General features: G+C 38.9%; 2 protein-coding genes across 2 annotated transcripts in view; both read left to right on the top strand.

Annotated features, from left to right (window-relative positions):
* The first annotated feature begins 143 nt into the window (after window positions 1-143).
* LOC121383672 (protein ALP1-like) lies at window positions 144-875 on the top strand. The gene has a single exon (XM_041513766.1). It carries the CDS (start codon window positions 144-146, stop codon window positions 873-875), a length of 732 nt encoding a protein of 243 aa, XP_041369700.1.
* A 2321-nt stretch (window positions 876-3196) lies between these two features.
* Window positions 3197-13750, top strand: part of LOC121383673 (plasma kallikrein-like) — a 40617-nt gene continuing 30063 nt past the window's right edge. The window contains exon 1 of the mRNA XM_041513767.1: window positions 3197-3437. Coding sequence (XP_041369701.1) covers window positions 3197-3437 — 241 coding nt within the window. The remainder of the gene's footprint in view (window positions 3438-13750) is intronic.

Genomic DNA, 13750 nt, shown 5'->3' on the forward strand with positions numbered 1-13750 from the left:
CACCATCAGCAACGTCATCATTGAGGTCTGTGAGGCCATCATCGGAGAGTACGCTGACGAGGTCATCTCGACCCCCATCAACGCCAGAAGGCTGGAGGGAGATTGCTGAGATGTTTAGCTGCAGATGGAACTTTCATCACACCATGGGTGCACTCGACGGCAAGCACATCCGCATCCGGTGTCCATCCAATGCAGGTTCGTTGTACTACAACTACAAAGGCTATCACTCCATTGTGCTCATGGCATTGGTTGACGCAGACTACAAGTTCTTGTGGGTCAGCTGTGGTGCCAACGGCTTTGTGTCGGATGCCCAACTGTGGAACCAATGCGAACTGAAGAAGGCCATTGAAGACAAGCAGATCGGCTTCCCAGATGCAGAGCCTCTTCCTGGAGATGACCAAGACACGCCATACTTCCTCGTCGGCGATGATGCGTTTGCTCCGAAGACCTGGATGATGAAACCCTTCTTGCGTAGAAACATGGCAAATGATGAGCGCATCTTCAACTACCGTCTTTCGAGGGCGAGAAGAGTCACTGAAAATGCCTTCGGCATCCTCGCCAACCGGTTCATGTGTTTGCTCACTACTCTCCGACAGAAGCCCGACACAGTGGTTGCTATGGTGATGGCCTGCTGCAGCCTCCACAACATCATGCGGCTGCGCTACAAGATGTTCCAAAACGTGATGGTCGACCAGGAAAACGAGGACCACCAAGTGGTCCCTGGCGCCTGGCGGGACGATGTCCAGCTTGACGACCTGGAGGCCCTGGGGCCTGGAAACCTTGCCACGAATGAAGCAAAGAAACAGCGACTCTACCTGAAGCAATATTACAATAGCCCAGTCGGTGCGGTGCCATGGCAGAAGTACATGATCTAAGGCATTTTTATTGCTCGGGACTGCATCGTTAAATAAAAGTTCTTCCTCTCTTGCTCAGAGGTTAAATTCTGGGTGCGTTTAAAGACTATTTTCAGGGCCAACACACTATCTCAAACGTTCACATTTTGTTATACTATACTAAACCAAAATAATAAAATTCATTTAATTATTTATGGAATTATTTCTTTATTTCGTCTATTTTTTTTTATTATTATTTTTTTTTAATCATCTGTCTGATGACGATCATCACAATCTTCCCGTGCTACATACTGAAATATATAAATTATCCATCAAGACTAAGTAAATTAGCATGACGTATCACAGTACATGATTCAAGCCTATATGATACTACAGCTTGGCACTTGAGATTCTTAATTACTCTGCTACTGGGTATTTTTTTCCCTTTATTATTATTTTTTTCTCTTTTTTTTTATTTTTGTTGGGGGTGGGGGAGTTTCATATTTTAATTCAAAATATATTACCAATCTTTAAACTATTAGTAAACAATACCATACCATGTACATTGTTTACCGTTAATAATAAAATAAGAAAAATGTTTGGGAAAACAAAATATTTTTAAAAATTAAAATTATTGTGGGTTAACTTCCCATGAGTTTTAGTAATTACACTGCTACTTCATAAATACGTGTGGGTATTCAAACGAAAAAGGACTAATTAATATTGTTAGTGAACTAAGCAAAAACATAGTACATTGCATCTGCATGCTTTTTTTCTTTCTGTCTTTCTTGTCGAAACAACATAATGGGTTTGTTTCCTACTGGGAAAATTGTAACTGGGTTATTAACACAAAAATTAACTCTGATGTTGCAGAAAAACGTATCTTAAAACAATTACATCAGTTGTATAAATTTTATGTCATAAACTGTTACTACATATGACGATGGTGCTGTGACGACTGTTAGTCGTCCGCCTGATACGGCATAACTGGTGTGTTCAGCTGTGAGCTCGTGGCCTTGGGCGAGCTTGACGGGATGCTGAGGAGATCTGTATAGCTGTTCATTGAGTACATCGAGGTAGCAGTGACGACGAGCGTGTTCTGGTTTGTAGCAGCGGACTCCATAACAGTAGATGGCAGTGAGGACATCGAAGGGATTGGCAAGAAGGAGGTGCATGTCATCAACGGGGCAGAACTACAGCGCACAGACGTCAGCTGCTGGTATGTTGGCTGTTGGTGGAAGCTGTATGTTTGTTGCAAACCAGATGTCTGTTGCAGGCTAGACTGCGGTGGCTGATAACCCATTTGGGGTTGAGACCAGTTGTACGGTTGTTGTGTCTGCAGCTGTGGCTGATGGAGGTGAGTCTGTATCGCCTTGGACCTAGCAATGAAGTGTGACACTAATTTTGAAGCTTCTTGCTCGAATTCATCCCATAGCGAGTTGTCAATTTGCTTGTACTTGTCTGTCTGCCAGGCCCCGAACTTATCCCGTACAGTTAACGGATGGTCGGCAACAGCCGCAATCTGTGCCTCAATCCGCTTGTGCAGAGAATCACTCTCTTGAACCTTCTTCTCCAGCGCTTCCAGATAAAAGTCGTCAGCTGCACGCTTCTTTGCCCCTCTGTTCGCCTGGCTCAGTGGCTCATCCATGGAGTCATCATAGTACAAGTTGTTGAGTTCTAGCTCTGGCTTTGGCTGGCTCGATGGCTGGTTCAGTTCGGTTGAGATGGAGCACTGAAACACTTCATCTTGGACGTCCTTGGCCGCTTGCGGACAATATGCTTGCTCAAGAAGTCGAAGGCGCTGAGAATCCACTTCTCCCTCTCAGTGTGTTGCTTTGTGCCAGAACCGGATGGAGCCCCCTCCTTCAACTTGGTATATCGTGTCTGTATACCCAGGTACCAGGTGTAGAGGGCCACGGGATTGTCGTTCATCTCGCGTGCCCTGTCCTGCCATAGCTTGTCCCGTTTTGCCTTATCTTTGTAATCACGAAGGCTCCTGTCGTACAGCATCTCGTTCTCCTCCTTCGTGTTCAAGTTGAGCTTAGGCGTCTTGGTCTTCTTCGTCTTTGTCGCAGGGACGTCATCGGTGGAGTGGTTTGACTGTGCCACTGACTTGTCTGAGTCGGCATGGGCCTCCTCCTCGGCTGACAGATCCAGTAACCTCTCATGGTCTTCGGAGGTTTCACTTGACTGCTTGCTTTCTCTGCCTCGTCTCTTCATGGGTGTTTTGGCTGGATGCTTTGCGTCAGCATTGCCCTTCTTGCTGCCAGCCTGCTTCTCATAACTCTTCTTTGGTGGCATCGTTGTGTTGTGTTGAACATCAAGTGCAGCTATGAATATCTGCATCAAAAGACTCTAGTTTTATGCGATTCGCGCCCTCTGAACGGCGCTCCGATTGGTTGTACAACAGTTTTATCACGTTCGCACGGGTTGCACGTGAGTTGAATAAAAATCGCACAGGGCTTGAACGGGACTCGCACAGGTCGCACAACGCTTGCACGGGACTCGTACAGGTCGCACAGCATGGACGTTTTACCGTTGTCGAGCGTTTCGCAAGGAAATGTCGCACGGGAGTTGAAAAACAGTCGCACGACAGTTGCACAAGTGAAACTGTGTGTGGAAAAAACTAGGTAATTCGTAAGGGTATCGCACTACTGTACGATTTTTCAGTCGCACCGAAGTTGTACAAAAAATCGTTCAAGTGAGAAAGGGGTTTTATGAAATAAAATAAAATTTGGACCACACATGAATGATTTTATTCCCTGTTACGGTACCGACCTACACGTTACCGTACTGACTTCCGTTACGGTATTGACAAACATCACTACTGAAATGTTGTCTTTCTTAAAAGGAAAAAAGAAGATATAGAAAATGCAAATTAATTCCTGAACCAAGCAACAGCAAAATAAGTTATATATATATATATATATATATATATATATATATATTATATATATATATGTATGTATATATATGTATGTATGTATGTATATATATGTATGTGTATATATATATATATATATATATATATATATATATATATATATATATATATATATATGTATGTGTATATATATAGCCAGTTCCATTTGTTTAAAATGCACTATTCCCTCATCCGCTGTAAATATATATTGGGCAATCCGCGAAAAAAATGTACTTCACATATGCATCTCTATTCAAAGTTAACTAGGGGTGGGACGTAGTCGAGTGGTTAAGCGCTCGCCTCATGCGCGGTCGGCTTAGGATCGATTCCCGTCGGTGTGCCCATTAGGCTATTTCTTATTCCAGCCAGTCCTCCACAACTGGTGTGACAAAGGCCCTGGTATGTAATATCATGTATGTGGGGTCATGCTTATAAAAGATCCCTAGCTAGTCTGTATTTGTGTGTGCTGGGGTGTCGTTAAACATCCATTCATTCATAAAAGATCCCTTGCTGCTAATCGGAAAAGGTAACTCTTCGCATGGCAACAGCGTGTTTCCTCTCTCATTATTTGTGTGGTCCTTAACCATATGTCCGACGTCATATAATGGTATTTAAATTGTTTAAGTGCGTCGTTATATAAAACATTACACCCCTCTTTCAAAGTTAACTAAGTTAATGTAGACTTACTTGTAGTGTACTTTTGTGATTCATAGATACCAAATAAAAAGGTGAGTGCATAAGTCTAACTCCACAAGGGCAATTCCACGGTTACTCCCGTTACATTTTTACCATACCATAAAATGTAATAAAGAAAATAAGTGTTGAATGTATAATTATTAATCCTGAGCAAATCAAAAGAATTAGTATGGTAAAAATGTAACGCGAGTAGCCGTGGAATTGCCCTTAAAATCTAACAGTGTAACCTTTCATTGAAACAATAAAGTAAATTCTGTCACACAAAAATATGTGTTAACAAAATGTGAATGGCTGCTACCTATATGTAGCCTGGAAAAAGTTAGGAAATATATATATTTAGGCATATTAGCCAGTCAGTGGCAGCAAAAACTAACTTGGTGTTAGTGAGAAGTATGTTGACATAATTATTCACACTGGTATTGTTCTATTAAAATAAAATGTTGGTAACTCCCGTTACATATTTTTCGGCTACTCGCGTTACGTTTTGTGATGTATCCGTGTCATGTTTCACGTCACTATTGTGAAAAATGTGTGGTTTCACTACCTGTACAGGCCCGTACGCAGGATTTTTAATGGGTGGGTGCGAATTGCCGCAAAAATTATGTGGACATCGTTGCAATGAGTCAAATTTAAAATGATAAAAATAACCCCTCAAAACAACGATTACGTAACGTTATTTAAATTTAATAGAGAAAAGTGGACCTTTAGTAATTTGGGGTGGGGTGCGTACGGGCATGCTGTAGTATGTATTAGTGTAGGAAAGTATCAAGGGTCGTTTGTTAGAAACAAGAAATAAATGATAGAGAGGAAAACAGCTATTTCGGTTACTCGCTTTACATTGTGCAATGTGATCTATCTGACCAATAATTACAAACATAACATCATATTATGTAACTGCAGTGGTTGTAACATGTAGGTATTAGATATGCTATTACATATATACAACCTGTATTTGATTGTATAAAGCATAATTTATGTATTATGGCCTTTAAAATATGCTTGTATTGTATTTATTTGTCTACATAATAGGCGTCTATTCACAGCATGCGATAACCTTTTGGCAACCTCAATGACAATTTGGGTTTTTTTATCCATGAACTTCAGCATATTGTTGATCATAAAATAATTGATATTTAAATTTGGAGTCTTTGTCTGCTTCGTTGTGGAATTGCCCACAACATAAAAGTCAAATTGAATATCTTACCTTATTTCACCACCTTAAATTAATGGAGTTACTGTGTGTTGGCCACAAAAAAAAAAAAAAAAAAAAAAAAAATAATAATAATAAAAAAAAAAATATATATATATATAAAAAAAAAAAAAAAAAAAATAATAATAATAATAATCACCAATTTCATACATTCCACTATCCAGAACTGACACACCCTGTCAGCATCAACAATCTGCCTGAATGTATCATAATATGTTAAGATGAGCTCCCACTAAAACCACTTCTAAAACGTCCCTAAACTTTTTCATGAAAAATATTTTAATCAATATCCACTAGCTGTTTCTATAATCCTTTTTATATCGTTTTAACGTTCACACTCAATACGTTGTCAGGGTTTCCGCCAGAATTATTTTAGGTACGTAGTTGTGAGTTTCTGATTGCGGAGCGGGCAGGCAAAGCGTGCCATGGGCCTTATTGGGAGGAAAATGGATTTGTAGATGTCCGGAGAAGCGATTTCCCGGCATTTGGAGTCTCAAATCCGAGCCAGCTCATCTTTCGTAGGAAAATTAATGACGAATGTAACAGTCAGCAGGAAATTTGTAAACTTGCCTTTATATTTTTGAATTAATTGTCCCATTATTCATGAAGTAGGCTGCGTTCAGCGACAGCGAATGATGGAAACTTTCCCGAGCTATTTTGACTGTTCTCAAAAATGTCATTCGGTTTCATGTGTTGAGTAAAACAATCTAACAAAGTCTTGCAAACGTAAGCCACAAACGGTTGAGTGAAATTTAGCTACTGGGATCAGGTTAAAATGAAACCGCTACAAAAAAACGAACCATTTTCGTTGATGAAAATGAACCGATTTGGCAAAAACGTACCTCAAAGCATTGGCTCAGTATGGTTAAAACGGTAGCCTACCTTTTAAAGATATTCTTATTATTGCATAAAATAAACAGGAACCATTCATAGCTACCCATCTTGCCCTCTCATGTGCAGGTCTACACCGAAATACAATTATTTAACGTTTTAAAGTGAATTTGTAAGAAGCCCAAACTGGATTATGTCTTCAAATAATTTCGTACGTACGAAAAAATATTTTTTAGGAAATAAAATTTAATTTAGCCTAGTACAAATATTAGCACAATCAGAAACACGTTGAATATACAGCCACTAATATTTCATGCAGGAAAATATATTTGATATGCAATTACAGTCACAAAATCTCTGTTAGTCGATAACATCATAAACATTGCAGCAAACTTAGGAATGTCCCTTTAAACAAACTTCATTTTTATTTTTTATTTTATCTTAACCCGGTTACATTTTGATAGAGTATGTCATGAACCCCTCCCTCCCATACGCTCTTTGCGTATATTTAACCCCTCCCATTCATGGCGCGTACATATTTTATTTAGATATCCGATAACCTATTAACATCATAAAAGTAACACAAACAAAGTTTACAAAGTCAATACATTGTATTTGTGTCATTAGTTTTATTTTATTTGTTCTTTTTATGAACTTAAAAAAAAAAAAAAAAATCGCTCATCAAGATAAAATAGGCTACATTTCACATCTAAAGAATGAATGAATGTTTAACGACACCACAGCACGAAAAATACATCGGCTATTGGGTGTCAAACATGGTAATGTAAAAACAAAGTGATGATCAACATCAATATAAAAATTCAACAGGTAAATAAAAACACAGTGTAAAGGACTGTGTAAAAATACAAATATCACAGATAGATATAATTAAAATTTAGTATCACGTAAAAATTGTAAAATAATTTCTGGATGGAATCGAAATGATTCCATCACATTTCTTGGTCCAAATAAATATTTTCGAGCTGCTGACAAATGCTTACACTCCACCAAAATGTGTCGCACACATATAAACAAATGATAGAAAATGTTTAAGCACATGAATATATAAATTAAATATACAGATTTGTTCACAAATATACAAAGTTGATCTTACGTAACCTACAGCAAGTACTCGTACATAATTATGGATTCATGTAATGAAATTACTACCGATAATTTATTAAGCACTCCTTGAAGACAATTTTTAATTAATTTATTTATTGGGGGTTGACGATAGTGGTTCAAATCCCATCAAAGCTGGCTTACACATTCATCTTTCTCATCTATCACACTCTGCCTATCATTCTCATTATCTTAATATAAAAAAAAACTTTCCAATTTCTCCCGACGATTCCAATCTGTTTGAACCCTTTCTGTCAGTTTCCTCCGACTCCGTCTTCTGAGCTGTCCACACCATCGCCTACCTGTCTCAACGTTCTCGACAGGTGCAGTCTCTGTGTATTTCAGGGGGCAGTGGAATAATATATATATATAAATGATAAAAGAAAACAAGTGTACAGTATATATGTATTTAGAAAATAATTTAAAGAAATAATTATCCTTTTACATGTTTTAATCTTATCTTCAGAAAGGAACTGCTAAATATGACGTTATACATATTGTGACGTTACTGCAGTAGAAGGGGAATTACGTCATTGTTGTTTTTATCTAACGAAGAGCATTAAGAAGTGGACAAAACTTTCTAATAAAATACATTTCCTTTGTCTTTCTTTTCATTTCATCATTGGTATCTATGTGATAAAATGGGAAAATGGTGAATTTAATATCTTTTTGTGCCGCACATGTATTTAAATGTGAACTCAAGGGTATGCATCTTGTGTCAGGTTGTTTTATTTGCTGTTTGTGTATATAAAATAAAGTTATCCATTGGAACTGTCGTGGGCTTAGGCCCAATTGTGATGAGTTAAGTCTTCTAATTCAAAACTATAATCCTCTTGCAGTGAGTCTTCAGGAAATCTTCCTGAAGGATAATTACAGTATTAACATCAGAGGCTTTAATCTCTACCATAAATATCAAGAAACTGAAAATAGAGCGTCTGGGGGCGTTTCCGTTATTGTAAATGAAAGCATTCCCCAGAGTAAAATCATATTAAAGTCAAATTTACAAGTTGTGGCTGTAAAGGTCAAGGCTTAAAAAACTTTTACTCTATGTTCAGTTTATTTACCCCCCCCCCCCCCCCTCTCGAAAGAATTACAATTTTAACCCAAGGGAATTTCAAGGTCTTCTTGATCAACTCCCTACTCCCTTTATTATCATGGGATATTTTAATGCACACCACACTTCGTGGGGATGCAATGACATAAATACTAGAGGTAAACAATTAGAAGACTTAATTCTCAAAAATGATTTAATATTACTTAATGATAAAAGTCAAACATACTTTTATCCTGCAAGTGATTCTTTCACATCCATTGGTTTAACCCTTTGTAGTCCGTCACTTTGTCTTGATTTCTCCTGGAAAGTCTGTCCAGACCCTTGAGGTAGTGACCACATTCCAATTATTGAGAAAGATGGACCTCCATCACTTGAAAGGGTTCAGAGATGGAAGTTGACAGGCGCAAACTGGGATCTTAAAAGATATTGCAGAGGAAACTATTCCTAAGACTTCGGCAGTACCGAATCGTTTCAATAAACCATGGTTCAATGAGAATGCAAAGATGCAATCGAAGAGCGAAACAGGATCCTTAAGAGGTTCAAACGCGAACCTACCGGGGCCAACCTGAATAGTTATCGCATTGTTCGGGAAAAGGCTCGTAAAGCTATCAGACAGAGTAAGAAATCATCTTGGAGAAATTGTCTCCAAGTTGAGTTGTCAAGAATAGGATATGTAAAACCAAGGGAAAAGAATCCAATAATACAGTTCGCCATTTGTCTGTCAGTGACACTGCCAATGCATTGGCAAGACAGTTTCTCTCATAACTCTTCTTCTTCTTTCAGTACAGATGCTTTTACATCTGTCAGAAATAAATCTGAAAAGCAACCTATTAACTTTTCATCTGAAAATGCTGAAGTATACAACAAGCACTTGTCTTTGGAGGAATTGCAGGACGTTCTACGTTGGGCCCATGATACTTCAGTAGGACCAGATGAAATACATTATCAACTCCTAAAACACTTACCTGAATCATCCTCAATGGTTCTATTAAATATCTTTAACAAAATCTGGATTTCTCGTGACTTTCCTTTTGATTGGAGAAAAGCCATTGTCATTCCTATTCCTAAGCCTGGTAAGGATCCAACAAATCCTACCAGGTATCGCCTTATTGCTTTGACAAGTTGCATTTGTAAAACCATGGAAAGAATGATCAACCGTAGACTTGTCTGGTATCTCGAGTCCTACAAACTGCTTACTAACGTGCTATGTGGGTTCAGGTCAAGACATAACACGATCGATCATCTTGTTAGCTTTGAAACGTATTTTGGGATGTTTCCATCCATAACCAGCAGTTGGTATCGAGAAAGTTTATGATACCACGTGGAAGTGTGGGATTTTGAAAGACCTCCATGGCATGGGCCTAAGAGGCCGTATGCCTGACTTTATATCAAATTTCTTACAGAATAGGTCTTTCAAGGTACGAGTGGGATCTACGTTATCCGATTCTCACTCCCAAGAGATGGGTGTGCCTCAAGGTAGCATCCTGTCACTAACTTTATTTTCCGTGAAAATTAATAGCATCACCCAGTGTTTAAAACCTGGCGTTGATAGCTCGTTATATGTCGATGATTTTCAGATTTGCTTCAGGTCATCTAGTATGAGTATCATTGAACGTCAGTTGCAGCTTTGTTTGAATAAACTTCAACAATGGGCAACTGACAATGGATTTCGATTCTCAAAGTCAAAAACCGTCTGTATGCATATCTGCCAGAAAAGAGGTCACCATTTAGACCCTCAGCTCTTTCTGGACAAAATTCCGGTTCTAATTGTGGAGGAGACCACATTTTTGGGGGTTATTTTTGACAGGAGGCTATCTTTTGTTCCCCATTTACAGTATGTGAAAAAGAAGGGCTTAAAGGCCCTCAATATCTTAAAAGTTATTGACAAGACTGAATGGGTAGCTGATCGAAAGGTTATGCTCCGACTTTATAGATCGTAAGTTCGGTCTAAACTTGACTATGGGTGCATTGTGTATGGGTCAGCACGTAAGTCTTACTTGCAAATACTAGATCGTATACACCACCAGGGACTTAGGCTTTGTCTTGGTGCTTTCAAAACATCTCCTGTGGAGAGCTTGTACGTCGATGCTCACGAACCTAATTTGGGTGCTAGACGTGCAAAGCTTTCTCTGCAGTATGTTATTAAGTTTAAATTAATGCCAAAACATCCTGCACATAAAGCGGTGTTTGATAACAAATATATGAAGTTATTTGATACGAAACCAAATGCGATTCGAACATTTGGTCTTCACATTAAGCAGTTTTTATCAATTTCCAACATTGATATAACAGACATTTTGGAAACGCCTTCATATTTTATTTTGCCACCTTTGTTTATGAAACTACCAAAAATTGTATTCGATCATGTGCATCTAAAGAAAGATCGCACAGATGCAGTTATTTATAAACAACATTTCATGGAAATCCAAAACGAGTACTGTGATTACATTCCTGTTTACACAGACGGATCACGGGATAGGAATTCTGTCTCCAAACTTTACAGTGCATGAAATTGGAGGATCCCTTAGTTGGGATTGTGATACGAAAGTGTGTCTTTTTATCAATTATCAATAAATATGTTATATTTTGTTGAGTACCCAGGCATGTTGGCATTAAGGGTATCGAAAAGGCAGATGTTGCTGCCAAGTCTGCTTTGAAATTGCCCCGTGTCCATGTTGGTGTCCCCTACAGTAATTTTAAATTCCATATTAACCAATATATCTTTTTTCTCAGAACTCAGAATTAAAGCAGCAGTCCATTAATTTTTCATCTGAAAATGCTGAAGTATACAACAGACATTTCTCTATGGAGGAATTGCAGGATGCTCTTCGTGGAGTCCATGATACTTCAGTAGGGCCAGATGAAATTCATTATCAGTTATTAAAGCATTTACCTGAATCGTCTTTGATGTTTCTTTTGAATATTTTTAATAACATCTGGATTTCTGGAGACTTTCCTTCTGATTGGAGGAAAGCTATTATTATTCCTATTCCCAAGCCTGGTAAGGATCCAACTAATCCTACTAGTTATTGCCCTATCGCTTTGACAAGTTGCATTTGTAAAACCATGGAACGAATGATCAATCGTAGACTTGCCTGGTTTCTTGAATCCCACAAATTGCTTACTAACGTGCAATGTGGGTTCAGATTTAGACGTAGCACGGTTGATCATCTTGTTAGATTTGAAACGTTTTGTAGGGCAGCTTTCACCCATAATCAGCACTTGGTTTCAGTGTTCTTCAGAAAGCTTACGATATCACATGGAGGTATGGGATTTTAAATGACTTCCATGGCATGGGCCTAAGAGGTTGACTTCCTGTTTTTATTTCTCAATTTTTAAAAGATAGATCTTTTAAAGTCCGGGTGGGGTCCACTTTGTCTGACATTCACCAACAGGAGATGGGTGTACCTCAGGACAGTATCCTGTCTGTAACTTTATTTTCTGTGAAAATTAACAGCATCACCCAGTGTTTAACACCTGGTGTGGATTGCTTGTCATATGTCGATGATTTTGAGATTTGCTATCAATCGTCCAATATGAGTATAATTGAACGTAAGTTGCAGCTTTGTTTGAATAAACTTCATCAATGGGTAACTAACAGTTGTTTTTGGACAAAAATCCAATTCCAGTTGTGGAGGAGACTAAATTGCTGGGGGGTTATATTTGACAGGAAGCTATCTTTTGTGCCCCATCTCAAATATGTTAAAAAGAAGGGCTTAAAAGCTCTCAATATTTTAAAAGTTATTGGTAATACGGAATGGGTAGCCCGAGTACTCCGACTGTAAGAGAGGTAGACGGACATTTGGACATAAATACGCTCTCATTACAGTCAGAGACCAAGCTATGTATTTGTTTGGCAATTCCCGACAACCAAAAAGTTGGCAAAGATTTCCGCTTTAATACCACAACAATCCTATGTTTGACGTCAAATACCTTTACATCGATCATTTTCGAGTTAACTGATTTTTAAAAATCCACATATTAATCACTAATACACATAGCACAGAAAGAAATCCGACAGCACCCACATTCAGCTAAGCTTCGGCAAACTCCGGACAGCAGAATTCTAAGTTCGCTGACCTATATCGTGACGTTGCGTCACATGATCGCCCACTCAGCCATTCCGTCTACTAGGTGGAATCGCCCAGTGGGCGATCACGTGATCTACGTTACGAAATAGGTCACCGAGCTTTGTAATTCTTGCGACGGAGTGTCACGAAGCGTAGCTGAATGTGGGTGCTGTCGGATTTCTTAATTGGGATAGTGATACGAAAGTGTTTCTTTTTATCCATTGTCAATAAAACATATTGTATTTTTTGGGGTCCCCAATCATGTTGACATCAGGGGTAATGAAAAGGCAGATTCAGCTGCCAAGTCTGCTTTAGATTTGCCTCATGCCAGGGTTGGTGTACCTTATACTGATTTTAACAAAAAGGCAGATGTTGCTGCCAAGTCTGCTTTGAACTTTCCCCGTGTCCATGTTGGTGTCCACTACACGTACAGTGATTTTAAATTTCATATTAAGCAATATATCTTTTCGACTTTGCAAGGCGATTAGGACGGTGCGGTTGCGAACAAGCTTCATTCTGTCAAGGCAGTCCTCCAAGTATATTATTTTTACAGACTCACTTTCGTGTCTCCAAGCTCTACAGTACATGAAATTGGCGCATCCCTTAGTTGGGATGGTGATACGAAAGTGTGTCTTTTTATTAATTGCCAATAAAGATGTTATATTTTGTTAGGTACCCAGCCATGTTGGCATTAAGGGTAACGAAAAGGCAGATGTTGCTGCCAAGTCTGCTTTGAACTTGCCCCGTGTCCATGTTGGTGTCCCCTACAGTGATTTTAAATTTCATATTAACCAATATATCTTTTCGACTTGGCAAGATGATTGGGACGATGCGGTTGCAAATAAGCTTCATTCTGTCAAGGCAGTCCTGGGAGAGTGGCAGTCATCCTACAGGAGGTGCAGGAAGGATGATGTGGTCTTGTTCCGTGCCCGCATCGGCCATACGTGTTTGACGCATTCATTTATTTTAAAGAAGGTGCCGCCTCCTCAGTGTGAACACTGTCAGTGTACA

The sequence above is a fragment of the Gigantopelta aegis genome, chromosome 10, assembly GCF_016097555.1.
Source record: "Gigantopelta aegis isolate Gae_Host chromosome 10, Gae_host_genome, whole genome shotgun sequence".
NCBI lineage: Eukaryota > Metazoa > Mollusca > Gastropoda > Neomphalida > Peltospiridae > Gigantopelta > Gigantopelta aegis.

What these genes read in the sequence shown, in the direction of transcription:
- LOC121383672 (XM_041513766.1), top strand. Translation starts at nt 144, where the DNA reads ATGGGTGCACTCGACGGCAAGCACATCCGCATCCGGTGTCCATCCAAT.